This window comes from Oreochromis niloticus, linkage group LG19 (genome assembly GCF_001858045.2).
Source record: "Oreochromis niloticus isolate F11D_XX linkage group LG19, O_niloticus_UMD_NMBU, whole genome shotgun sequence".
Taxonomy (NCBI): domain Eukaryota; kingdom Metazoa; phylum Chordata; class Actinopteri; order Cichliformes; family Cichlidae; genus Oreochromis; species Oreochromis niloticus.
The window spans coordinates 10502676-10527238 of NC_031983.2; the positions used below are offsets into that span (position 1 = coordinate 10502676).

Sequence of the window (24563 nt, forward strand, 5' to 3'; positions counted from 1 at the left end):
AGTACTTTATTATTATTGCACATTAGTTACTACTGGACCTACAGAGAATCCCTCACGACTAAAGAAGGTGGAGAGGTATGTATGGAACAATATATTATAGTTAATACATTTTAAGTAGTTTAAAGATGAATAAAGCAGGAAGGTTAATGAGCTGTGCTGCAGCTCACCACAAGATGTCAGGGTTTACCAGAAACTTTGGTCCTGAAACTTTTTTTTTTTTTTTCACAAAATATCTTATTATAAAACGTCTTCCATTTTGCAAGGCTCAAAAAAATATTATTCAATAATAAAAAAAGAAACTAGACATTTATTTCTTAAGGAAATACAAAATGGGATTTTGTGATAGCTTATATGCTTATATAACATCATATACAAAAGAATAAAAACATAAACATAATTGCTAGTAACAATATGGTAACAGAAAATAAAGTACAATGTAAACACTCGTATATATATATGTGCATACATGACGCCTGCGCCAAAAAACAATGGAATAAAGAAAAAATGTTCAGCTGCTGTGCCACCAAATGAAAAATGCTTGAGGTTATTTATGTGATACAAAGGCTTCTTTGACTGTGGGTTTATACATAAATTGGTTACTTAAAAAAATATCATCTGTATGTGATGGTTAATGCATTCCAGTAGTTATTTTTTATAGATATATAACTATTTCCCCACAGATTTCAATGATATTTTTACAATTCCCTGGATGTATTTTAACAATTGAAGGACAGTCAAGGTCAAGGTCATGCTGCAAAGATGTCTATTTGTAGCCTGATAACTTACAAACACTGTCTCTTTGGGGTATCGCCTCTGCCCTGCATGGAAACAGTGACTTAGTTTCATCCCACACAGCAACAAACAATCATCTGTGCAGCTGACTGATCGAATGCAGTTCTGTTTTAGGGTTAACTACGCACAACAAAACAAAAAGCATTAAAACGCAGGTGTATTTACTGGAAATATATCAAAGTAATGCCTCGTGTGTGGCTTGTAATTATACCAAAAGGTTGTGCTGTGTTTTTTTCTTTACTTTCACACTAATTGTGGCTGGACCTGTGAAGACGAAAATGAAGAATAAATGAAAAAGCAAGAAGTAAGAAAAAACAAAACAAAAAAAGACTATGAAAGAAGTTTGATTTAACTGCCAAAACAGTGTCTAAGCACAGTGGATCCACATTTTGTGGCGTAGCGCTCAGTGGCTGGTTCTCCTCCACGACTGAGGCCCCAAACGTAAGTGCTGCTAGTTTGCTGCTTCTTCCCAATCGTAAACTGCAGGAACTTGCGCTACAACCTTCACTTGGCCTCCAGCTGCTGCAGCAGGGGGCTCACCTCACCCTCCGGAGTTTTGACACTGTCTGTCCTGACAATACACGTGGGGCGGTGGCGGTTGAGCATGAGGATCAGCTGCTGTCGTTCGAGCTTCAGCTCCTCGATCTGGGCTTTAAGGTCGGAATTTAACATCTCTAGCCTTTCCGACTCCTGCCGTGGGATTGGAAGGAAGGAAAAGTAATAAGTGTGGAAAGAGTGAGACATAAATCGAGTATGTGAGAGTGTGCAATCATGCAAAGGAGGCTCCTCACCTTTTGTAGATAATCTGTCCTCTCCTTCTTTTTGTTTCGACAGCGAGCTGCAGCCACTTTGTTTTTCTCCCGCCTTCGTTTTCTCCTCTCTTCCTCCTCGTCTCTCTAGAAACAGGCACAAGAGTCTTGAACACATCTTCAGGCACAATTAATGTGCTGTACAATAGCAGGCAGTTCATGTTAAAGTATAGAGTAAGGATTGGAAAGTGAATATTAGTATTCAACCTATTTGGCTCTTCTTTGCTATCACTGTGAACAAGTCAAAGTGACATTTCCCCAGAATAAAGACCTTTTGGTTTCTTTTTCCCTCTACATTAGCATGCAAGCTCTTCTGTTTCAGTCATGGTATGCATAAAAATAAAAAAAAAGAAGCATTTTTTAAATCTGGCACAGTCTGGCATCCCTAAGTATCCTTGAACCCCAGATAACTGATGAACCCGACATGTTTTTTTTAAGGCAGGAGAAGTCAAATCTCCCCAAGAACACCAGTGCAAGCGTGTGGAGGACATGTGATTTCACACGGACATCCCACACAGCGGGAAGTTCATATAAAAAGCCATTTCTTCTAATTGTTTTACATATGTAGGGTGTTGTTTTTTTTTTTAAACTATATTTGTAAACACTACTTTGGGACAGCTTTAAAAAAACTACCTGTATTTCTGTCACTATCACTAAGCTACCTGCTCTATAAACTACATGCCCCTTTGTGTCCACTAGATGGTCCTGTTGAATAAAATATAAACAGCAAACACATTTCTTTAGGATACAGAAGCGAGATTTTAAAAACACTTAACAGAAAATTTCCATGGCTTTTTTTAACAGCAGATACATTAAAAACATGCCTTGGAGCCCAATTTTCAGAAATGGCAATTAGAAGAAAGAGCGTGTAAGCTGAGTAAAAACTCAAAACGTAGCCTTAGTTTAAAGGATAATTTTTATCAGCTGCTTAGTGTGTCTTATACCTCAGTTTTGATTATTAGAGGCCTCTTCCCCAAGCTATCCAGGAAATGCAGAGGTGACAGCATTGTCCCAAACTCCTGGAGGTCGCCAAATTTGAGCTTGTCAGTCAGCGTGGTGGCTGTGATCCCAGCCAGTGGGCCCAGGCTGGGCAGGGAGCCTGCTGTCACAGAGGGATCTGGGATTTGTCCTGGCATCGTGTCAGACTCGGTCGTGACCACAGCTAGGAGGGAGAGAGAGAAAACGGGAGATATACTCAGACAACAAACCAAGGCAGATTAAGGAAAACACATAAAAAACCAAATACATTACAGGAATGCTTTACATTAATGAGCTGATAACAAATGTAAGTGTGTTATGTGCCATCTGTTAGAGGGCTTCAATGAGTCATTTGCAAGAGGTGGACTGATGTTGTTTTTATTCAGTTTTGCAATATTTTCTAGAAAAAATCTAAAACTACAGGAATCATGGCAAGAATGTACATCATCTAATGCTACAAGGCCAAAAAGAGAGGTGAACAACACTGCAAAGACTAGACTCAAACAAATTCTACTTTATTCCAAGGGGCGCTAAAGGAAGCAGTTGCCAAGAAATAGTTACAGGGTGACTGTGATTTCCTGAATATGAGACATATCGAGGGGGGAGAGCCAAAATTGAGGATAAAGACGTGAAATTATGCAGCCAAAATATAGCATAATGCAGTAACGTTTAAGAAAATTGTTTGCTTTCTTTAACTGAAAAAAAACTTGATGCGACACTGTTTGAACACGTTACCACAGTTTCGCACAGGCAAATATGTAGACAGGGACACTTCAGCATATACAAAGACAGTGAGAGCCACCCAAAGATACAGGAAGTTACTACAGCAGCTCAGCGGATGTCCAAGTCACATGAAATCCCCCCCAAAAAACTTCTGTCTGATGTACCTTTATCCCACATTACAGAAACAACCAAGGCAAATTCTAATTAAAATATGTAACCACAAGAAACAGCAATCTGGCTTGGTGTTCTTTGTGTAGACTAATGTTTATTAAAGAGGAGGGTCAAGTCTCAGTGGCTCTCCTCAGAACATGAACTCACAGGCTACATAATAATCTCACATGGGAATAACTTTCAGTTTTGCAACTTCCTCAAAGTACAGGTCATAAAGACCAAGAGGAAGTAGAGAGGCCATAAACAACATAACACTCTGCTTGCAATTAAAGCATAACAGCCATGATAAAACGGTGAAATAATGTGTAATAATATGTATGAGCAGTTTAGCTTGAAATGAAAGCAAAAACACTTAAAGCCAAATGTAACTTTTGCTTATCATTTTTTTTCTTTCCTTAAAATAAAACCCCAAACACACATTATGAGCCAGTGACTGCCATCTGAATGTTGATGCAGGGGCCCCGAAGGTTTTAAACTTTCTCTACTAATAGTCACTTTATTAATGGTTAATCCTGAAAATCCCATAGAAACAACCCGCTTGACCATCAGACTATTTGTTTACAATGCTGAACCTCCAGGCTATGCATGAAAGCGCATTTAGAGCTGTTTAATAATGTGTAGTAATCGCTTGACCAGTTATATAGTGGTGTAGCATGGTGAATTGGTCAACTTGAAAGCGGAAGTTTTTTTCTATAGTGCGGCATTAAGCCCATCTTACGTAACTTTGTGTTTCCATCAGAGACCTGCAGTGATAAAATGTTACAGCTTTCCGTCCACAGCCGCTCGGATAACCCGTATTTTGAGAATCAGTGCGAGGCACTAATGTAAACGGCGGACTAGACAAAACAAGAACATTTTGTTCTGAATTGTGCACGCCGTGATTCATGAAAAAGGAGCATGCAAACAAAAGAAAATGACCTTTCTGCAGCACGATCACTAAAGATGTCAGGTTTGCTTTAACAGAGAAATTCAGAGAATGCATCGATAGCACCGTATAATCGAAAACATCAGACCTGCCCGCCGCCTCTTCGCAAACTATGCTCGTTATGACCTATGTGTGGCGCGCCAATAAGCTATTCAGCATGTACCAAAAATGAAAAATAAATAAATAAATAAAATATGCAGCTCTCGACTTCTGAAGTTTTGTATACCGACCTGACTTTGATCCCAGGTGCAACAAATGTCCTTTCTTCTGGTCAGCCGAGGGTCGAGAGTATATTTTAAAAAGTGGAAATCGTTGCATCAGCCCGATTTTAAACGTGATCCCAATCTGGGAGGATTTGGGAATGCGGAAATTAGGCTATGCCAGCCAAACGTAAGCAGGGATGTTAAAAAAAAAGTAGCCTACATAGTGGGGGCAGAAGTGGGGAAGTCGCACCGCTCCTCCCATAAAGAAACAGGGAGGCTGCATACTGCTGCTGCCGCTGCAACCACAATAATACGACTCAGATGCAGGCCTGCGCTGGAAAAACAGTACGGTCACTGATCTACAGTGAACTCCCACCTCCTCTTCTTCAACACCAAATATGTAAACGGTACTACAAATAAAATTATGTTTGTATTTGAAATCTTTTAAAAGAATTTCACTTTAAGTTTCTTTGGAGGAAAAAAACCTCATAATTCAAAGTCCACAAACTGATCAGCACCACTGTGAACGCAGATTTATTGTAGTTATTCAGCAGCATAGTTAAGCAATATATGCCCATTTTACTTGTTTTTTTTTTTTCAATTTAAACAAATAAGTCAAAGTCTGAAAGGTAAAAAAATAAATCATAAGGTACATCTTGATAAGATATATCTATATATATCTATATATATATATATATAATAGTATATAGCACTGAATGTTTTCATGGAAAACTTTCAACATTTTAACAATGAGGTCAAACCACACTTGATGAGGTACGCAGGTACTTAGATGGATATGTAAATACATTTACATCAATCAGTACACTACTGACACCAAAAAACACAAAACCATACTGTTACATTAAATTCCACGTTACAGCTTAGATCTAGTAACAGATCAAATATGAGCTTTGAAAATTATTTGGAATTTTTCAGCATGCGTTTAAAATCAAAACTTACTTCAGTCCTTTCAGTTAAATTAAAAGCCATGCTTTTAGCTACATCACTCTGTTGACTATGTATCTGAAGAGAGTTTATATGTTTGCTTAGTCATGTACAAGACTTTTCATGAATGTGTTCCTTGAAGCATTACAGCATACGTTGTTCATATCATTTCAACGTCGGGAACCTGCAAACAGAGAGACCAGAGAGAGATCAAACAGATCAGCGCCTCTTTGCATTTTATAAGGCTAGGAGAGTCGGAGAGTTGAGGATGTCGACAGAATCGCCCTTGCTTCCTCCACCTTTATGGCTGTCTAGTCCCTCTGTGAGAGAGTCCAGCTCAGGGCACGCAAATGTGAACACAGACAGGTAGCTGCTGCAGGTAGGGGTGGAGGTGACCACGGGAGTGCTGAGAGGCTCCAGGTCGCTGGAAACCGACTTATACAGAGTCTCCCAGTCCGAGACCCCGAGAGAGCTACTCAGATCTATGTCTGGCACGGATCGAGCTGTCTCCATGGGAGTTTTCTCCTCCAGGGTGGGTAAAATATTGTCCAGTAGCCCCTCCTTAAGGTCCAGGGAGGGCTCGAGATCACAGATGTTGATTTCAGCACTTGCACACAGCAAAATATTCGAGTTCCCAGAGATGGCTGTGGACGGATCGCTGGGGTCGTCCATGTCCTGGAGTGATGGAGCTTCTTGCGTGCCATCCTCTGGAAGCCTGTCCTCGTCTGGACTGGGCGGTAGGCCTGGAGACCCTGTGGACTCTTGGAAAATGGATTCAAGCTCTTCTGACATCTGGCACACCGGCTTATGTGTAGCAAGAATAAATTCGAGCCGTTCTTTCTCTTTGATTAGGTTGGCTATTTCGGTCTCCAGGGCAGCCTTTTCCTCCTCCAGCTTGTCTGTCTCCTTTAAACAGATCGACACCAAAAAATCATCCATGTGGAAAATCAAACAAACAAACAAACAAACAAAAAGCAAAACACACCGCAGTAGGTGTAAATGACAGCTGAGCAAATTAATCACTGTTTACTTACAGCTTGCAGTGTATCTGTGAGCTCCCTCCTTCTGTTGCGACACTTTGCTGCAGCCATTTTATTCCTCTCCCTTCTTATCCTCTTCTTCTCCTCCTCCTCAGGAGACAGCTGAGATGTAAGGGAAATAATTCAGTCATTACCACGAAGAATCCAGCCATTTCTTCCCCTAATCCACAACACCCGCTCCCAGTTCGCCCTCTGAAGAGTGGCAAAAGCATGTTTCACTGCAATGCGTCTAAAAATAGACTATTGTTGCAGACTTGCTGTGACCTGAATATAAATTGACTGCCTAAGGAAGGCACACAGCCCGCACACGGCACCAGAGGAGCATGCACAATAGCTCGGCTGCACACAAGGAATTCAGATTGGCATATGCAAATTGACACTATTGACTGTTCTGTCCAATAGCAGGTAGACTTCATCGGAGCTAACCTACCTGCTCTGTTTTCCCCTTTCTGGCAGCATTTTTTCCCTTACTCCCGCCCGCTTTGGGTGTTGCCTGGTGAGAGCTTTGCGGTTCATTGGCTTGCTTGCTACCCAGAGACGGGGAGACAGATGTAATAATCGTAGGCTGGACCATCCACTGGAAATCTGGGGTAGAGGAAATTGCTGTAACCGTTGGAACAAATGGAGTGTCTTCAGTGCTCATGTCTTGGCAGACCTCCTGAAAAAGCAGAGATAGTACTGACAATGAGGACTACGGTTACATTTATTCATTTATACCAGAGGTTTCACGTGGCTCTGATTGTGACGCTGACAATCAATAAAAGCCTCATAATCATTTGTTTATAGTCTAAAACAGAGGATACCCTGCATGTGGTGTCTCTTCTTGAAATATACCCGACCAGAAATAGCCTTCTCCCAGATCAATATTTGACTTTATCATTGTTTCTGACGTCAACACTGACGCAGAGATGCTGTGGAGTCTCCTGAATGGATTTATTTTTCTCAATGAACCGCTGCATCGACACGCTCGCATTTTGGTCCCAGGACGTCGGAATCATAACAACCGACCTACAGGGCTATTTTGTCACATTTCCACATGCACAGATTTCCGATGTCTCACGTCTTATAGGTGTATATATATATAAATATGATGCTTTAAAATTAACCGCATCCAGTTAATTAAAATCTTATCAATCAGTTCCACCCCCCACCCCCCCGACCACCACCACCACGGAGATAAAGCATTTGAGCATCCAGTCTACGGCTCACTTTAAAAAAGAAAAAAAGAGAGAGAGAGAGAAAGAGAAATGGTGATCTTTAATCTGCTTTAAACGGGGTGCCTCTTGGGTTGCGTGTAGAATAAATGATCAACAAAGCCATTCATACCTTTGCATTGCTCTCTGTGGAGGACGCTGGAGAGCTCGCCTCCTCTGGCGTCTTCTGGCAGAGTGTCCCGACAGGAGACTCTGCCCGGCAGGTGGGGGAGACTGAATCCATGTCAGGCGTCAGGTTGTTTTGATACATCACGAGGAGAAAAAAAGAAAAGAAAAAAGAAAGAAAAGCAAAATCACACACACGCACACACACAAGTCCTGGTTAATGACAGATATGACTGTGGCCTTCCGCTGGGGAAGAGCAGCTCGGGTCTTTTCTCCAGGTATAGTCTACCTGGTAACTGGACGACTAGAATGCAAGCCCCTCCTTTTATGCTCTGCTAGAATTTTATGAATGAACCAAGACTGTACCATCCGCGGAGGGGGGGTCAGACTGACAGCCACATAGGCATATTTTGGTGTAAAAGACCATCCTGTTGACATTTATCCACCATTATATGCATTCCATGAGCGATATCTAACACTTATCCCGTTTGGTTTGTTTGTATTTACACCAGTTAGTCATCGCAAGATGACCAGCCCCCTCTCTCTCTCCCATTCACAAAAATGGCTATCGGCCTCTTATTAATGCAATATGGGATGAAAAACGCGAGTCTATTTATAAATATGCCTATGTAACCATTTCCTGGGCGATAAAAACTTAACGTCCTGCTGCATCAATTTAGTCAAAGGTGAAATAGAGCCGTGGTGGAGACGGCTCCTCTTCAATAAAACCTAATTTGATTCCAAGGTCAATTGGACACGTTTTGCTCGACCACTTTAAAATACACACTGCAGCTTAGCATTTATATTTAGCTCCATAATTTATCCGAATCCAAAAACTAATCTCATCTCCATTCGCCATTTCACATTGATAAAAAGCGGACTATGCTGGGAGTTTTTAGCTGTGTGACAGGCATCTGTTGTCGAGCTCAGGCTTTTTTTCCCCCTGAAGATAAGAATCAGGGATTGTTCGCAGACATAATGAAATGATGCTGAATTGTTTACTTGGGAGGGACATGTGGGGGCGGGCAAGTCACGTGGCATGACCCGGAACTGTGGGGGAAGAAGGGGTCTGCAACACAGCTGCTTGATACTCCAATCACAACAAAGGAGCAGCGGCGCGTCGATGCTGTGCGCCTACTGTACCCGACAGCGCTCTCGCTTCAAGTCTCTCTGCCGCCCAACTCCAGAACATGTCTGCAAGAATGTGCTGCTGCAAGGCGAGGAGGCCTGCAAAGGCACCCGAAAAATTAAACATAGCGCTCCAATTACTATTATTTTTTTTTCATAATACATGATTACAAACTAGGTAATTAGGCCACTCATCATCATTTAAGTGAAATAAAGCTTTTTATTTCGCAGAGAACACTTAAGAAGGGCTAGGACTATTATGGCTCTCCATGATTATTTTTGTAATTGTATTAAAGCATTTTCTTAATAACTAGACAGATGCTGAAACACAGCAGGAGTCACAACATACTGCAGATCAGTCTGTCAAAGAACATTATGTCATTTTGGTATAAGATATCATTGTTAAGGATTCAGTCATATCTTCTTAAGCTCAGTGATTGTACCTAATACAGCAGAGAAAGCCAGGCCAACCAGTCTGCCATTTGCTTTGATAACATATTATCAATATGGGAGGGAGGTTTATAGCTATGGGCTACTTATACACTTTATTACATACTTGTTCAGATACTTATTAACACAATAAGTATGGGGCGACTGTGGCTCAGGGGGTTGGGAAGGGCACCTGTAACCGGAAGGTCGCCGGTTCGATCCCCGGCCTCTCTGTCCTGGTCGTTGTGTCCTTGGGCAAGACACTTTACCCTATTGCCTACTGGTGTTGGCCAGAGGGGCCGATGGCGCGATATGGCAGCCTCGCTTCTGTCAGTCTGCCCCAGGGCAGCTGTGGCTACAACCGTAGCTTGCCTCCACCAGTGTGTGAATGTGCGCATGAATGGATAATGTCATTGTAAAGCGCTTTGGGTGCCTTGAAAAGCGCTATATAAATCCAATGCATTATTATTATTATTATTATTATCTAATCAGCCAATCACAGTGGCAGTAACTCAGTGTATTCAGGCATGAAACCTGGTGGCGACAACCTGCTGAAGTTCACACTGAGCATCAGAGTTTGGCAAGAAAGGTGACTTAGGAGACTTAAGTGACTTTAAGCATGGCATGGTCATAGTTTCTTTAGAAACTGCTGATCTACAACCATCTTTACAGTTTAAAGAGAATAGTCAGAAAAGAGAAAATATCCAGTGAGCCACATTTCTCTGGGTGAAATGCCTTGTTGGTGCCAGAGGTCAGAGGAAAATGGTCAGACTGCTTTGAGCTGATAGGAAGGCAACTGTAACTCAAGTAAGCACTTGTTATAACCAAAGTATGCTAAGAAGCATGTTAACATGTTGAATCATGAGCAGATTTTCTAACAGCACCAGAAGAACGGGACACTGAGGCTAAACTTTGCACCGGGTCATCAAAACAGGACAACAGAAGTTTGGAAAACCATTGCCTCATCTGACGAGTCTCGTTCTGCTGCGACATTCAGATAGTAACTTCAGAATTTGGCATAACCAACATGAAAACATAGATCCATCCTGCCTTGCATCAATGGTTCTGTCTACTGCTGGTGTAATAGTGAAGGGAATGCTGTTTGTACCCCTTTGCTCCAACTGGGAATTATTTAAATGGCACAGCCTACTAGAGGACGGTTACTGATTATGATCATCCCTTTATGACCACAGTGCACCATCTCCTGGTGGCTGATTCAAGCATGTTAATGCACCATGTCACAAAGCTTAAATCATATCAAACTAGTTTCTTGAATATGACACTCGTGTCCCCATACTCAAATGGCCTGTGTAATGTTATCATGTCACTATGGTCAACAATCTCTGAGGAATGTTTCCAGCACCTTGTTGAATCTGTGCCAAAAAGAATTAACTAATTATAAGAATTACTTATAGTAATATCTATTATTTTAAATATATTATATCTCAATGAGCTATCAGCAATTTTCTGTAAAGTAACATATTAGGCAAAAAAATGTTTGTAGGGACTGAAAACTCCCAGAATAAAGTTGTTAAACTGAACATGATGCGTAGTGTGGAAGCAAAGATGTGAAGGATTTTCATAGCACTGACATACGTAACATTATGAGCACCACACGATAAAATCCAAACTACTACAGCTAACTCTGTACTCAGTTCATTTTGTGGCAGAGTAATATGAAGCAGACAGCTACAGTTACTATAAATGAAATCCCTGGCCCTCTCTATGAGGTGAAGCTAAAGCATCTTGGTGACTTCCTCTGTTTAATTCAAACCTTTAAGTCGGTTTAAACTGAAGAATAATTTCTGTACTTTTCCTTTTGCCCACAGGTATTTTACCTCCAAAAACAAACAGAAATGTCCTGGAGATTGGGTGTGCCAGAAAATGATCAAGCTTGTGTGGTTTTGAACTAAGGGGTTAAAGACATTTTCTCCTCTGTGCAATTTCTTTCTACTCATCTATAAAAGTATCACGCTGACTAAGGCGTTAATGTTTTGACACTACTTAGCTGCTATTTTCTAATGCTACTCCTCAGCTTCATCTTTGTGCGTGAAAAATTATTCTTTAAGGCAAAGATGAATATCATTTCCAAAAGAAAGTGAATGAATTATGCTTGATCATCAAGTGGACAACAAAGGTGATAACATTTATATGAATACTAATCATTTTTTCTGATGATGCATGAGATCTCATCAGTTTATTTTGGTATTTCCTCTTTTTGGGGTACAAAACTTACTGTTACTCACATCATGTTACATACGTTATACTTACAGTCCTCTGAAAAAGTATTTCCCCCTTCTTGATTTCATGGGTTTTTGCAAATTTGTCATACTTGCATGTTTCAGATCATCAAATAAATTTTAAGAACAAACAAAGACAACCAGAGTAAATAGAAAATGCTGTTTTTTTGAAGAAAGTTATTCAACTGTACCTGGCCTATGTGAAAACGTAATTGGTCTCTAATCCTAATAAGTAGTTGCGTCACCCTTGGCAGAAAGAATTACAACAAAGCGTTTGTGATAATTGGCAAAGAGTCTTTCACATCACTGTGGAGGAAATTTGGCCCACTCTTCTTTTTAGAACTGTTTTAATTCAGCCACATTGAAGGGTTTTCGTGAATGGTCTGTTTAAGGTCAATGGGACTTTTTAACAAGGCAATTACTTTTTTATATGTGGCCAGGGAGGTTTGGATAGCTTTTCTCCCCTTAACATATAAAATAATTAATTGAAAACGGCATTTTATATTTAGTTGGATTATCTTTGTCTAATATTAAAATTAGTTTGATGATCTGAAACATTTAGTGTAAAAAATATGCAAAAAACTAAGTAATGTGTAAGAGGGCAAACAGTGCTGTATATATCTTACAATGATTTTCTGTTGCTTTAGATTACAAGAAAAAAGCTTGAGCCATAGAATTTGGGCAAAGAAACAGGAATATCTGAACCATTTAATAAGTTATGAAGAATTTTTTTTAGAAACAAAACAACACATTTAAAAACAAAATACACACCCTTAAGTATTCCCATATAGCTTCCATGCTTTATACATTCTTCTCAACTTTCGGAGGTTGGGTTTCTGGACTTCCTGCAAGGACAACAATACTTAGTCATCATCACACTATTGCACTGGAGATTACCTTGAATCTGACTTTTAGTCCAGAGTTCAAATATGGACTGTATTCTAGTACCGTGTCTTTGTCCAAATGAAGGACGTCTACGAGGGGAACAATAGATGGACGGCCATGAGCACACTGGAAGGGCAGCTGGCAGGCAGACAAGGATGCCACCAAGCTGTAGCATTCATCTCTACTTAGGGTGTCGTTGAATTTGATGGCACCTGTTCAATGCAAGCATGTATAAAAGTAACAAGCATAAAGATTTCAGGCTCAGATTCACAGAAAAAATATATTCAAGGCCTAAGAGAAGCTGTTTATCTTTACCGTGGCATGCTAGTGAGGCGAGCACTTTTAGAACAGTGAGAGGCAAAGTTCCTCTCACTCTACCTGTTGAGTGGAGTAGCTGGAGAATGAAAAAAGAGACAAACAAAATATATTACTCTAAAACAAATAGTGCATACCATTATGCATCACAGAACTTTAATACATAGGAAAACAGAAATTTTTTTAGCTTACCTCAATCTGCTCTCGAAGATACTCCTGTCAGATAAAATTAAATGATACATATCAGAAAACAGCTTTGTAAAAGCCTCACTTAGCAAAAACAGTGAAACAGTAAACAGTTTTACCTCAGCAATTGGCTTTATAACAGATGGTCTTCCTCGCCTCAGCTCATTACTCTCTTTTTCCATAAAACACAATGGCACTTTCCCGACAAACACTTTTAGATCCGCTGCCGGTGAAAAATGAACTTCCAGGCCCAAACTCCTTAGATGTGGCTGACAGGACCTGCAGGAAAATACAAGAACAGTCCATGAGTACCAACTAAATAACATCTGAACACAAACTCTATGTACTACTGCTAGTCTACAAAGCTTAAGCATGTGGCGCAAAAAAATACAATAAAGTAGTATACTCGACCATTTATTAAATTGTATCTCTAGGCACTTTGTTTTTCAGCATGACAATGACTCCAAACACACTGCCAATTCAGTACAAGCATGCCTGGATAGAAAAAAAAAAACATGCTGGAACACTATCATTCATGGACCGGCCTCCCTAGAGGACTACAACATTACTGAACAGTGTGGGATCATCTTGACAGAGAACAGAACAAAAGGCAGCCAACATCCAAAGAATGTCCTTCAGTAAATCTGGAAAACTATTCCTGAAGACTACTTTAAGAAAGAAAAGCCTGCTTAAAAGACTTCAGGTCATTCTTAAGGATAAAGGTGGTCACCAAATATGAACTTTCAAGCTTATCAGAACTGTACAAACTCTGTTTTCGCCTCATATACTGTATTTCCATGAACGTTTTCAATAAACAGCTGCACCTATTTCCCATTTTCCTAACAAAATATGAAGAAATGAGGGGTGTCTGAAGATATTTACTATATGTATTCTGTCTTTGCAGGCTTTCCCTCGTTGCTTGTTGCCCAATACACCCAATAGATTTCCATACCTAAGCATCCTTATCTCCTCTTCTGTTACACTGATCCCAAGAGGTGGCAAAATGGTTGAAGTACACAGGCGTCTCTCTCCTGGGGCATCTGGGTCATCTTCATATGAATCTGTGACAGCACAAACAGCTATGACTGCAGAATTACAATAAGGACCTGTTAACAGCATTATCAGTGTTTCAATAACAAAACTAAACTACTGTTCACTTCTTTTTTTTTACCTGCAATTAAATTTTCAAGCCGCACTCTTTCATGTGCAGCATGTTGATCTACCAGCACCAACAGGTTTCCTGTTTTGTAATTGAAAATGTACAAATAAATAAATAAACATGTCTCAAGAAAACAATAAATGACAAAGATTTAATGTTTCAAACTTCACCTTTAGTTTCAGTGTGTTCCACCAGCTCGTCATCCTTAGTACTAATAAGGCACGCAAGAAACTTTTTATCCACCTGATGAATAACCTATAGGAGAAGTGCATCACAGCTTTATGACAGCCTTTTACTGAAATTGATAAAACTGCTAATAAAAAGTGGTTAAAACTGAGAGATAAATTTGCCTTCATGGAGTGAATCATGGACTTAGAGAAGCGGTATGGAAAAAGGACGTTGTGGATCTTTACGGCCAGTCCGTCAGCTTGTCCACTGGAAATATCCACACCGACCTGTGGAGGCATGATGTAGTATCAAACGCAAAACCACTGAAGTGAAATCTGACTGAGTTTTGCTATGTGCCAATCAGTTTGAGTCATTACTAAATCGAGTTAATACAAAGTAAAAATATGTTTTCATTACCATTGGAGGGCGGACAAACACGGGATTATTCCATTTTGAGTACAATGAAAAAAGTGAGTTTGAGCTTTCACCAACATCACCTGTAAAGATGAGATAATAAAAGGCTGCAAATTATCAACTCCATTTTGAAAAATATCTGACGTCATGCCCTTACAGCCTACATGCTTATAAATCTGTGAGGTACCTCTACAATCAGGCCCTGATCTAATCACCCTTTCTGGTCTGGATTTAGGCAGGAATGGCAACACTAGATCCACCTGAAATGGGTAACACCTGTATTCCATCCCTACATGGACATGACGGCATGCATTAAAACAGAAAACAAATTATCTGTATTAATGTGCATATCTGCAATTTTGTGTGCTTACTTACCCATTTCAGAAATGACACTAACTGCTATATTGGTGACATCAGACGTGCAGCGCACTTGAGTTTCCTCCATAGCTGGGTCCTCATATCTGCTGAGCCCGGTCACTCTGTTCACATAAACCGTCTTTCCGACAGATGCGTCGTAGTGTTGGAGCCAGTCGCTCGATGTGGCATCCTCTTCATTCATAGCAAGTTCAGGGTTTAAAATGCATCCTAAGGCTGGCCTCATATTGAACTCAGGGTCACAGGGAATCTCATTGCTATCTTGGTTACTGTCAATTCCAGTACTGACACAGATAGTATCCTTTGAGACGTTTCTGGAAAAATCCAATGACACCTCTGAATCATCTGTCCCATGTTGTTTCAAATGACGGAGTTTAGCTGCCAAAGATTTTTTACCTTGGTTCTGTGCTGATTCTGGTTTTATCTTAGTGAAAACAGAGAGAGTTGGCGGGCTTTGGAGGCTGTTCTGTGCGTCATCTTTGTCCTGCATCTTATTTTCTTGTTGAGCTCCCTGGTAAATTGATGCATTCAAAAAAACGTGGTCTGTCTGAGGAGTGTCGGTCTTCAAATGAGCCTTGGGTAACTGTGATTCGAGATCACCAGATTTAACACATGTTCGTCGAAACTTGTCAAGAGATCCAGACAATTTATGGCATGAAATTATCTTGGAAATCTTTGAGGGGACAACAGAGGAAGAGTCTCTGCATTGTTTCTGAGAAGATCTGCTTGTGTCTAATGAGATTTTGCGTTTTGCAACAGAAGCTTTTTCTTCAGATTTTGCTGTTAAACTTTCCTCCTGAAATACTGGCCTATTGTTTTGCAAAAGGTCCTGAGTCTGCAGACTCTCTTGAACGTATTGATCGCACAATCTGATCTTTCTCTTACTTACTAAAGTCTGTGCATGGCAACTTGTGTCCTGACAGTCAGGTACTATTCTCTCAGTGTACTTTAAAGCAGGCTGGGCTTGTTGAATGAGGCTGTCATCTCCTTCTTTTAAAAGTAGCTCTCTTGAAATATGCAAAATATTAGAACCTTCCCCAGCTTCACTATATGCGGGTTCCACTTCTTTATTAATTTTATAAGGTAAAGGTTCCACTGTAGCCAGATCAGACATCAGCTCATTGCTACATTCATTGTTTAAACCTTTTTCACTGTGTACATTTTGGAACTCATTTGTACTTATCTTTTTCTGGCCTGGTTGTTCACTTTTATCCAATCTAGCCTCCAGGCAAACACCATCTTTAGAAACACTGTCACCTGTGTGATTACGATGAACAGATTCAGATGCCAGTCTCGTGCCAACACTACAGTCCATTGTAGAAATACTGATAGCTGTTTGGCCACCTTTGTCACCATTCTCTTCTGGTTCTGTTTTGTCAGTTCCAAACACTCTTGGAGATGCATAGTCCAAGTCATCTTGAGTAATGACAGCCACCAAGTTCTCCCTGCTCAGGAAAGCTTTCACTGCTTCTTCAACACAGAGCAAAATGCCATCCCAGTCTTTAAACTCTATTAGAGTTTTGGCAGGCTCGAGGGAAATATCATACTCCGAGTAAGAGCATTTAATATTGATGATATACACTCCATACAGATCTTGGCTTCGCTTGTGCTTTGGACTTCTGAAGACAGACTGCCAATCTGGACTGTCATTCTTCTGGTTGGAACTGGTCAGTCGGCGCAGGAGAACGTTCAGCAGCTTGTGAATATGTGTTTTCAACAGCAGTCTTTCATTCACATACAAGAACTGTAAGCTGTTGTTGTAGTGCCCCTCTCTGCCAATGTAACCCATCACTTCAAACTGTTTGTATGTGTGGTTCATTTCTCCCAGCTTCTCTGCTTGCCCGAGATTGTGTATCTGAACAAACCTGTGATAAGTGTTTCTTGCTTTCGGGAGCTGCACCATCATGGCTCCTGTGCAGTCATTCTTCAGGGTGAAGGAAACAGAGGGGTGCATCAGGGAAATAGCTCCCACTCTGTGCCTGATCCTCTCACCCTCCAGGACGGCATCAACCCTCTTCCTTCGGACAGGCATGTTGTGGAAGAAGTTACAAATGATGACAGTTGTCCCCGCAGAGGGTCGAGCAGCCTCTGCTTCAAAGACCTCCAAGCCCTTCCCCTCCTTGAATATTTTAACGTGTGTTTTTACAGATGATCTGGTCCGGGAGGAGATTTCAACAAGTGTGGCTAAAGAAACTAAACTCGCCAAGGCTTCCCCTCTGAAACCATACCACCTGAGGTTGTCCAGGTCTGCCACAGAAGTGCATTTACTTGTGTGGTATCTATTCCCAACACAGTCCATGTCCTCGGCGCTCATCCCAGCACCGTTATCGATCACCTGAATTTTAAATGCCTCCATGTCCATTCGGACTCCCACACAGGTCGCCCCGGCATCGATGCTGTTTAAAATCAGCTCCTCCACACACTGCTGAAGCGAGGGGATAGCGACACCGGAGCGAAGCTTCCCCTGAACCTCTTTGGGTAAACACTTAATCATAATGGGCATTAAATTCAGTTCTCTTTGTATCTTTGGTCTATCACCTGTACCGGCGACCGCAAAGTAATTAGTTAGTTAATCGTTGCTAAGTAGTTAATGCTAGCTAATTCCAAAGGAGACTTTTTGACAGCGATACATTTTGAAGTAAAACCCTCTTTCATATTTCATTAAATATGATAAAAATATTTAGCATAATAAAACCATGCCCTCAAATACCTCAGCTGTTGTGTACAGTCAACGTGAAACAAAAACACAGGCCTGTAACCGCTTAAAACTGGCTAACATTATAATACTGCCATCTTCTGGTGTGGTTGAATTTACTGCTGCGTTCGCGTCGACTCGGAAACTTCCATCGGTACGTAATCAGTTTCCTTTTTTCCATCGTTTCATCAATTCGTTAAAATGACTTCAGCTATATACGATGCTAATATTAATGTCTACAGTTTGTCATAGTCACCCCTTTCGATTGTTTACACTTGCGTCTTTGTATCTGGGAATTCGGAGCTTTACTGGAAAGTTTCGATCTCCGCGTTGACTTGAATGTGCCATGTTCACCAGACATCTTCTTTCGTAAGTTAGCCTATGGAAGACCTGCTTTTACTGCATACCGCCACCTCCTGTACGGAGTGTGCTGTTCAATGTGCTTATACACCCAGTCAGTTTTCCTTTCTGCAGTTAAGAAGTCAACAAAACAATTTCAGTCACATCTCCCTCAGTTAGCTTGCCCACTGTATGCCTCGATATGGATAAAACTCATAAGCAAGAGTGGTCAGGCCTGCAACATCATCCTAACATGTCTCAATACATCAAGTTACAGTGGAAAAACATGTTTTATTAATAACTTTAAATAGCCAGTATGTGTACAGGTGTGCCAGTAAGTCTGCACAAACACATCAGATACACCTGTGTTTTTTATACCAACATGAAGTCAAAATATTTGCTGACCTACCACTTTATTGGTATGTGTGGCGTTTAACTGTTATCTTAAACCAGAAGACCGAACAATATCAGGGTGTTTGTCCTTGGAATAACTGAGCTTGTATCAGTATCTTGATAATTTAGCAAAATAGTTATGTCACCTTATGCGTAAATAGTCTTTAAAAGCTTTTGATGAACCCTGAAAAGGTGTTATTACAGCTTTCTTTTGAAAATAGGCAAGCACACACATGTGCCTGTTTGCATGACCATGAGAACAAATATAATTTTGTTAAAGATTTCTAAAAAAATAAATAAAAATTTTGAACAATGTAGCCACCTCCACTAACCACTTTAAATGCAGAGCATAGGTCCTTCACAACCAGGCATGTTAAAGCTGACTGAGTTAAATATTCCTTTACTGCTGTTATTGCAATAAAATCAGACAATGTGAGTCCTGATGAAGGAAGTTCCCATTTATTATTGTTGTTACATATTCTGTGAACATTTAGGAGATCAAACATATGCAGTACACCTCTTCCTCCCATTCAGTTTAAATGTTAAATTCCAACCAGTAAAAACAAAAAAGACTAAATAAATAAAACATCTGCATAAGTTAATATTAAAGGCACAGTTATTTTACTACGTTGAAAGATGAATGTTCTAGGCTGTCAACTTCTTTCTCATTCTTGAACTCTGCCTTGGTTATGTGTGACTTGGGGCTCCCAGTGGATCTCAGCCATTCTTGCATTTCCTTCACCTTTTTGCGTGGGCCTTGTAGCTGCCCTTGCACTGTTCCTGCTGGTGTGTTTTGGACCCAGCCAACAAGGCCAAGTTTCTTCCCTTCTGCCTGAAAGAAAAAAAAAAAAAACCCAAAAGGGATTATTATTATCGTTATCATTATTATTATGGAGGTCGTGGAGGGCAAAAGAGATGTCATAATAGTAAGAACATGGCACTATTGGATAAATATCGACTAGAAATATTTAAAATGGTAGTTGTAATATTCAGCATCAATGAGACCACCCCTAAAAAAACGCAATCATGGGACAATGTCAAACCTACCTGCGTGTATTTCCGAAAAAATACACCTTGCACTCTGCCAAAAATCTCATAATCCACTGAAATTAGGTCTTCATCGGACATAATGGATCTTAAAAAAAAAGAAGAAATTTAGGCAGTCCTTTAATGCTTAAAGGTGATTTGTGATCACAGGTGACTGAAGCTATGCCAACATAAATAATACATAGCACACCTAGCTTCGTATTACTGCTACTTTACTGCGCAAAAACCCGCTGCCATTTAATTTACCTGAATTTTATCCAGAAGCCGTGAAACGCCGACCCAGTTCCGAATTACAGCAAATTCAAAACATACGACACGCCACTTCTTCTTCGTCTCCTTCTTTGAGTTCCTAATTGCATTATCGCCACCTACTGGGCTGGAACAGAGGATTACAGGAAGTGGTGTTTGTTTACCGGACCAATCAGAAAACAACCGAGAAGCGTTGTATCTAGGCAACAAATGTAAACACTGGAAGGACAGGATTTTTAGGAAAATATACATTGGTATGCTGGTAAGTAGATAGCAGATTATATTTATGAGAATTTTCTGAAACTGGATTCAATTATTTATCTAACAAATGTTATTGGAGACAAAGACATAAACATATCGGTATTTTTTTTTTAATTATTAGCCGCCCGCACATTTATGGTCTCTGTTATTAAAAAGTTAACAAAAACTATTTTAAGCCATTATAAAAAACGTTAATAAAAATAAATAAATGAACATGCTTGCTTCTTTGTGAAGCATTTGACCATCTCACCATACGCCAAATTAAGCCTAAATATCTGTTGATAAATTGAACTGTAGCACAGATATTTTTAAAGCAGTACGTTACCTTTGTGCTTGAGGTTTTTTTTTTTCTGCATTTATAGCTTGTTTCACACGCATGGATTAAACCTAGTCCTAGACTAAAAGAAAAATTTAATAGAGGTGATGGCCGAAACATTTCTTTAGAGCTGCTGAAGTTTTGGGAGAGGCAGGCCGTCATCCCATTTTTCACTTGTTTAAGATTCAAGGTGCTTAGCTGTCCTGGTCTCATTTGTCATATTTTTCATTTCATGATGTGCTAAATATTTTCATTTGGTGAAAGGTCCAAGCTGCAGGCAGACCAGTTTGGCAGCTCGTGGATGCAGTGCTTCTGTAATAGATGCAGTATATGGTTGAGCATCATCTTTTGAAAATATGCAAGGCCTTCTCTCCAAAAGAATCATCTGGAGAAGCATACATTGCTATAAAGCTTGTATGTACCTTTCAGCGTTGAGCATGGAGCATTTTCAAATGTGCAAGCTGCCAATTGCATAGGCATAAATGCACCCCCATACCATCAGAGCTGAAGGCCTTTAAGATTTGGAACTGATAACAAGCGTAATGGTCACTCTATTTTTTTCTCCAGATTTTCTCCAGATTCTCTGCATCTTTTGATGATATTATGTACTGTATATGATGTGATATTCAGCGTTTTCAATTGCAGACACAAATTCTTTGCAGATTGGTGAACATCTGCCCACCACTACTTCTGAGAAAGTCTGTCTCTCTAAAATCTTTTTATACCCAGTGGTGTTACTGAGCTTTTGCAGATAAATCTAATGAACTAAAAAATGTTTTTCAATAATTTCTTTTTGGTACCACTTACTTTTTCGACTTTTTGTTATTTTTTTACTGTTTCATATTTTTTTATGAAACAGTAAAACTGCTGTTTGATAAAATTATCTCAGTTCAAACATGTCATATGCTTTCTATGATCTGTTGTGAATAAAATGTGGGTTAATGAGATTTGCAGATATTTACTACATCCTGTTTTTAAATTAGCTTTTATACATCAACTTTTTTAGAACTGGGGTTATGATATTGTGCAAGCTTTACCCTTTCCCTTTTCTGCTTGCTTTTTGCACAGAAATTATACAATAAAAGGACCCCATATGGTGGATTCAGGTATCTTTGAATCTGTGGAACAACAGCTTATGATCTGTAACAACAGATGAAGTCATGAACACACATAGAAGAAGAGACACTCCTCAGGGGCACCACAACTTTGCAGGGGAAAGACGTAGCGTGCCTAATAGGAAAGCAGATGCAGTAAATCATCCATTCCCAAACAAGCCTGTGAGCCATAGAAGACCTAGCAGGCCACAAGTTTCACTAGATTTGGATGATTTTGAAAACATCACAGTTTCTACTCAACCAGTAGCCCCTTTGTTACCCCAGGAGCATCATTCACATGGCATCACAGAGACCACCGTAGCCTCACTGTCAGACAGACTGCCCAGTGAAGAGCTGCAGTTGACCAAAGCAATCCATGCAAAACAGCTCATGCTGCAGGAGAAGCTCTTGAAAGTTGAATTAAAAATAAGACAAAAGCTCCAGAGGGCCAGCGCTGACTATGCTGGAGGTAATGAGAAAACAAGTAGGGAGGAGGGACACAGCAGAGGACGAGCTCAGGTGCAAAAAACTCAAACAAATACCAGAATGTCTGAGCTCCAGTTTAGAGAGCTAGCTCAAGGCAGAGATAAAGTGATGGAGGATAGAAGGTATGATGATTTTAAGCAAGTTAGGCACAAACAAGATCAGAGGACTGAGGACAGAATGAGGACTACGAAGGAAGAACACCAGGACGATTCAGAAACTATTCAGCCTAACAGAAAAGGAAATAAAGGCACTTATAAGGTCATATCTAGCAAACAAGAAGTGAATGGAGAACTGAACAAATCAAGATGGCATAATGTGAAAGAGCATACCAGAGGAAAACGAGGAGGTGGGACAGATTATGGTACTGGTGGAGAAATAGAAAAAATAAAGTACAGTGATGTGCCTCAGGAGAGTCTGCAGAAAACTCCTTATACAGGAAACCACAGAGGGGCAGGAGGAAATCAGCTCTGGGATTCAACTCTTCCATCTAGACCTTCACAATGGAGTGGACCACACCGGGGAGAGCTCGTGCTCAAGGAGAGCACAGAAGTCAGCCTCCAGCTTTTTCCTTGCAAAATCTGCAACAGAAAGTTTGTGAGTGAAAGATTAGAGAAGCACGTCCAAATATGTGAGAAGGCGAATTTTTCACACCGGCAAGTCTTCAACTCGTACGCTAACAGGACCAAAGGATCCCAGATAGAGCAGTTCCTGAAAACACACCAGAAACAAGAGTCCAGAGGTAAGACACTAACATGTACACTCACCGGACACTTTGTCAGCTACACTGCTCAGCTGCTCGTTAATGCAAATATATGATCAGCCAGTCACGATGGCAGCAGCTCATGGGCAGGAAAACCTGCAGATGTTCAAACTGAGCATCAGATTTGGGAACGTGGGTGGTCTGAGTACTTTAGAAACTGCTGGGATATGCCATCTTTAAGGTTTACAGAGAATAGTGAGAAAACCTGAGTGGCAGTTGTTGATGCTAAAGCTCAAGGAACAAGCCAGACTGCCTCAAGCTGACAGGAAGGTAACAGTGACTCATATCTACTTGCTACCACCAAGGTATGCAGAAGAGCCTCTGAAAACGATAAACCTTGAGGCAGATGGGCTAAAGAAAACCACATCCTGTGCCACTCGTGTCTGCTAAGAACAGGAAACTGAGGCTACAAATTGCACAGTCACCGAAATTTGACAATAATTTATATAAAAAAAGAAAACATGAAAAATCAGTCAATTTTTATTGTGACATTCACTTGGTAGGGTCAGGATTTTGCATCAACAAAAGGAAAAAAAAAAAGTCTTGGCACACTTTGGGCCTCTTTGTACCAACTGAGTGTCATTAAAATGCCACAGCCTGCCTGAACATTGTTGCTAACTGTGTCCATCCCTCATGCCCATCCCTTTTTGACCACAGTGTACCCATTTTCTGATGGCTGTTTGCAGCAGGATAATGCACCATGTTCTGTGTGATGCTATCATGTTAACATGGACCAGAGGTGTTCCCAGCACCTTGTTAAATCCATGCAATGAAGACTTAAGGCAGTTCTGTTGGCAAAAAGGGGGTTCAACATGGTAGTAGTCAGGTATAACTAAGGTATAACTAATGAAGTTTAAGTTGTCTTCTTCTTTCAGCTCCTCCCTTTAGGGGTCACCACAGCAGATTATGTCTCCATTTCAGCCTATCATCTATAGCATCACCTATTATCTATAGCGTCCTCTGTCACACCAACCCTCTGCATGTCCTCCTTCACTCTATCCATGAACATCCTCTGTGGTCTTCTTCTTTTCCTCCTATTCAACATCTTTTTTCACTATATGCAATTTTCTCTCTGCACATGTCCAAGCCATCTCGGTCTTGCTTCTCTAACTTTGTCTCCAAACCACTAAACCTAAGCTCTCCCCCTCGATATACTCATGACTTGTTATGAGTACTGGATTTTATTTGGAACTGTATCTGTTTTTGTCCAGGTTTTAAATGAAAAGGACAGATCACAAAACCGCCAGGGAAATCCCCAAGCTGGCACCTCGCAGCCAAAACGGGTCAAGAAATCCACCCCAGACAGCGAGCCTGAGATCCGTGAGCCTCAGCACATCAAAAGTCACCTTGTTGTGATGATGATGATGTCACTTATTAGATTGGACACTTTGGAGAATTTATTAATCTGCTGCCATTTCAATATTTCCCTCATTATTGTCTAATATAATTCATGTTCTAAAAGCATAAATGTTGGCATCAATAAACAGTAACACAACAAAGTGTGGTAACCGCTGACTGTACACTCAGAATGAAAGATAACAGTTTTATTTATGGCTTGTGCACAAAGCATAGACAAACAGAGTGACTGGGCGAGATGCAGTTTTTTTTTTTTTTTTTTTACAACTGTTGCATCCCAGCAGTATTTGGTAAACTATTTAAAGAAAAAAAAAAGTAAACCGTATTTTTAAAAACTGAACACACACACACACACACACACAC

The 24563-nt window shown here is 40.4% G+C and overlaps 5 protein-coding genes across 12 annotated transcripts; 1 reads left to right on the forward strand and 4 right to left on the reverse strand.

Annotated features, from left to right (window-relative positions):
• Window positions 1-287: 287 nt before the first annotated feature.
• Window positions 288-4923, reverse strand: jdp2a (Jun dimerization protein 2a). 3 transcript variants are annotated; one of them, XM_003453066.5, is made up of 4 exons: window positions 4629-4923; window positions 2546-2763; window positions 1584-1688; window positions 288-1482 (listed from the first exon to the last, which is right to left on the reverse strand). In XM_003453066.5, exons 1-4 carry the CDS (start codon window positions 4714-4716, stop codon window positions 1297-1299), a joined length of 597 nt encoding a protein of 198 aa, XP_003453114.1. In that variant the 5' UTR covers window positions 4717-4923; the 3' UTR covers window positions 288-1296. The 3 variants fall into 3 exon arrangements, with proteins under 3 accessions (XP_003453114.1, XP_005476980.1, XP_019204172.1); XM_005476923.4 differs by lacking the exon at window positions 4629-4923 and adding an exon at window positions 4487-4539; XM_019348627.2 differs by lacking the exon at window positions 4629-4923 and adding an exon at window positions 4392-4532.
• Window positions 4924-5112: 189 nt separating this feature from the next.
• On the reverse strand, window positions 5113-9716 carry fosaa (v-fos FBJ murine osteosarcoma viral oncogene homolog Aa). Of its 2 annotated transcripts, none has more exons than XM_005476930.3 (4): window positions 7913-9716; window positions 7017-7244; window positions 6581-6688; window positions 5113-6452 (listed from the first exon to the last, which is right to left on the reverse strand). In XM_005476930.3, exons 1-4 carry the CDS (start codon window positions 8048-8050, stop codon window positions 5784-5786), a joined length of 1143 nt encoding a protein of 380 aa, XP_005476987.1. In that variant the 5' UTR covers window positions 8051-9716; the 3' UTR covers window positions 5113-5783. The 2 variants fall into 2 exon arrangements, with proteins under 2 accessions (XP_005476987.1, XP_003453113.2); XM_003453065.4 differs by lacking the exon at window positions 7913-9716 and adding an exon at window positions 7459-7599.
• A 2662-nt stretch (window positions 9717-12378) lies between these two features.
• Window positions 12379-18198, reverse strand: mlh3 (mutL homolog 3 (E. coli)). 3 transcript variants are annotated; one of them, XM_013276259.3, is made up of 12 exons: window positions 15205-18196; window positions 15017-15118; window positions 14833-14912; window positions 14598-14702; window positions 14418-14502; window positions 14260-14328; window positions 14041-14173; window positions 13208-13367; window positions 13095-13118; window positions 12903-12981; window positions 12651-12799; window positions 12379-12547 (listed from the first exon to the last, which is right to left on the reverse strand). In XM_013276259.3, exons 1-12 carry the CDS (start codon window positions 17705-17707, stop codon window positions 12476-12478), a joined length of 3561 nt encoding a protein of 1186 aa, XP_013131713.1. In that variant the 5' UTR covers window positions 17708-18196; the 3' UTR covers window positions 12379-12475. The 3 variants fall into 3 exon arrangements, with proteins under 3 accessions (XP_013131713.1, XP_005476984.1, XP_013131715.1); XM_005476927.4 differs by having other exon boundaries at window positions 14041-14149; window positions 15205-18191; XM_013276261.3 differs by lacking the exon at window positions 15017-15118 and having other exon boundaries at window positions 15205-18198.
• Window positions 17586-24542, forward strand: LOC102081361 (zinc finger C2HC domain-containing protein 1C). 3 transcript variants are annotated; one of them, XM_005476926.2, is made up of 3 exons: window positions 17586-17682; window positions 21573-22823; window positions 24056-24542. In XM_005476926.2, exons 2-3 carry the CDS (start codon window positions 21665-21667, stop codon window positions 24064-24066), a joined length of 1170 nt encoding a protein of 389 aa, XP_005476983.1. In that variant the 5' UTR covers window positions 17586-17682; window positions 21573-21664; the 3' UTR covers window positions 24067-24542. The 3 variants fall into 3 exon arrangements, with proteins under 3 accessions (XP_005476983.1, XP_005476981.1, XP_005476982.1); XM_005476924.4 differs by lacking the exon at window positions 17586-17682 and adding an exon at window positions 20092-20189; XM_005476925.3 differs by lacking the exon at window positions 17586-17682 and adding an exon at window positions 20098-20181.
• Window positions 19075-20062, reverse strand: acyp1 (acylphosphatase 1, erythrocyte (common) type). Its single transcript, XM_003453064.5, has 3 exons — window positions 19925-20062; window positions 19679-19766; window positions 19075-19463 (listed from the first exon to the last, which is right to left on the reverse strand). The coding sequence occupies exons 2-3, from the start codon at window positions 19757-19759 to the stop codon at window positions 19248-19250; spliced, it is 297 nt and encodes a 98-aa protein (XP_003453112.1). The 5' UTR covers window positions 19760-19766; window positions 19925-20062; the 3' UTR covers window positions 19075-19247.
• Window positions 24543-24563: the final 21 nt, after the last annotated feature.

What these genes read in the sequence shown, in the direction of transcription:
- LOC102081361 (XM_005476926.2), top strand. Translation starts at nt 21,665, where the DNA reads ATGAACACACATAGAAGAAGAGACACTCCTCAGGGGCACCACAACTTT.
- fosaa (XM_005476930.3), bottom strand. Translation starts at nt 8,050, where the DNA reads ATGTATCAAAACAACCTGACGCCTGACATGGATTCAGTCTCCCCCACC. An exon ending in CCACAGAGAGCAATGCAAAG is followed by an intron (nt 7,245 to 7,912) that starts GTATGAATGGCT and finishes CTGCTTTTTCAG; the next exon opens with GAGGTCTGCCAAGACATGAG. An exon ending in GAAAGGGGAAAACAGAGCAG is followed by an intron (nt 6,689 to 7,016) that starts GTAGGTTAGCTC and finishes CTTACATCTCAG; the next exon opens with CTGTCTCCTGAGGAGGAGGA.
- mlh3 (XM_013276259.3), bottom strand. Translation starts at nt 17,707, where the DNA reads ATGCCCATTATGATTAAGTGTTTACCCAAAGAGGTTCAGGGGAAGCTT. An exon ending in ATCAGGGCCTGATTGTAGAG is followed by an intron (nt 14,913 to 15,016) that starts GTACCTCACAGA and finishes TCATCTTTACAG; the next exon opens with GTGATGTTGGTGAAAGCTCA. An exon ending in CGCCTCACTAGCATGCCACG is followed by an intron (nt 12,800 to 12,902) that starts GTAAAGATAAAC and finishes TGCATTGAACAG; the next exon opens with GTGCCATCAAATTCAACGAC.
- acyp1 (XM_003453064.5), bottom strand. Translation starts at nt 19,759, where the DNA reads ATGTCCGATGAAGACCTAATTTCAGTGGATTATGAGATTTTTGGCAGA. An exon ending in TTTTTCGGAAATACACGCAG is followed by an intron (nt 19,464 to 19,678) that starts GTAGGTTTGACA and finishes TTTTTCTTTCAG; the next exon opens with GCAGAAGGGAAGAAACTTGG.
- jdp2a (XM_003453066.5), bottom strand. Translation starts at nt 4,716, where the DNA reads ATGCAACGATTTCCACTTTTTAAAATATACTCTCGACCCTCGGCTGAC. An exon ending in GCACCTGGGATCAAAGTCAG is followed by an intron (nt 2,764 to 4,628) that starts GTCGGTATACAA and finishes TCTCCCTCCTAG; the next exon opens with CTGTGGTCACGACCGAGTCT. An exon ending in CTCTAATAATCAAAACTGAG is followed by an intron (nt 1,689 to 2,545) that starts GTATAAGACACA and finishes GCCTGTTTCTAG; the next exon opens with AGAGACGAGGAGGAAGAGAG.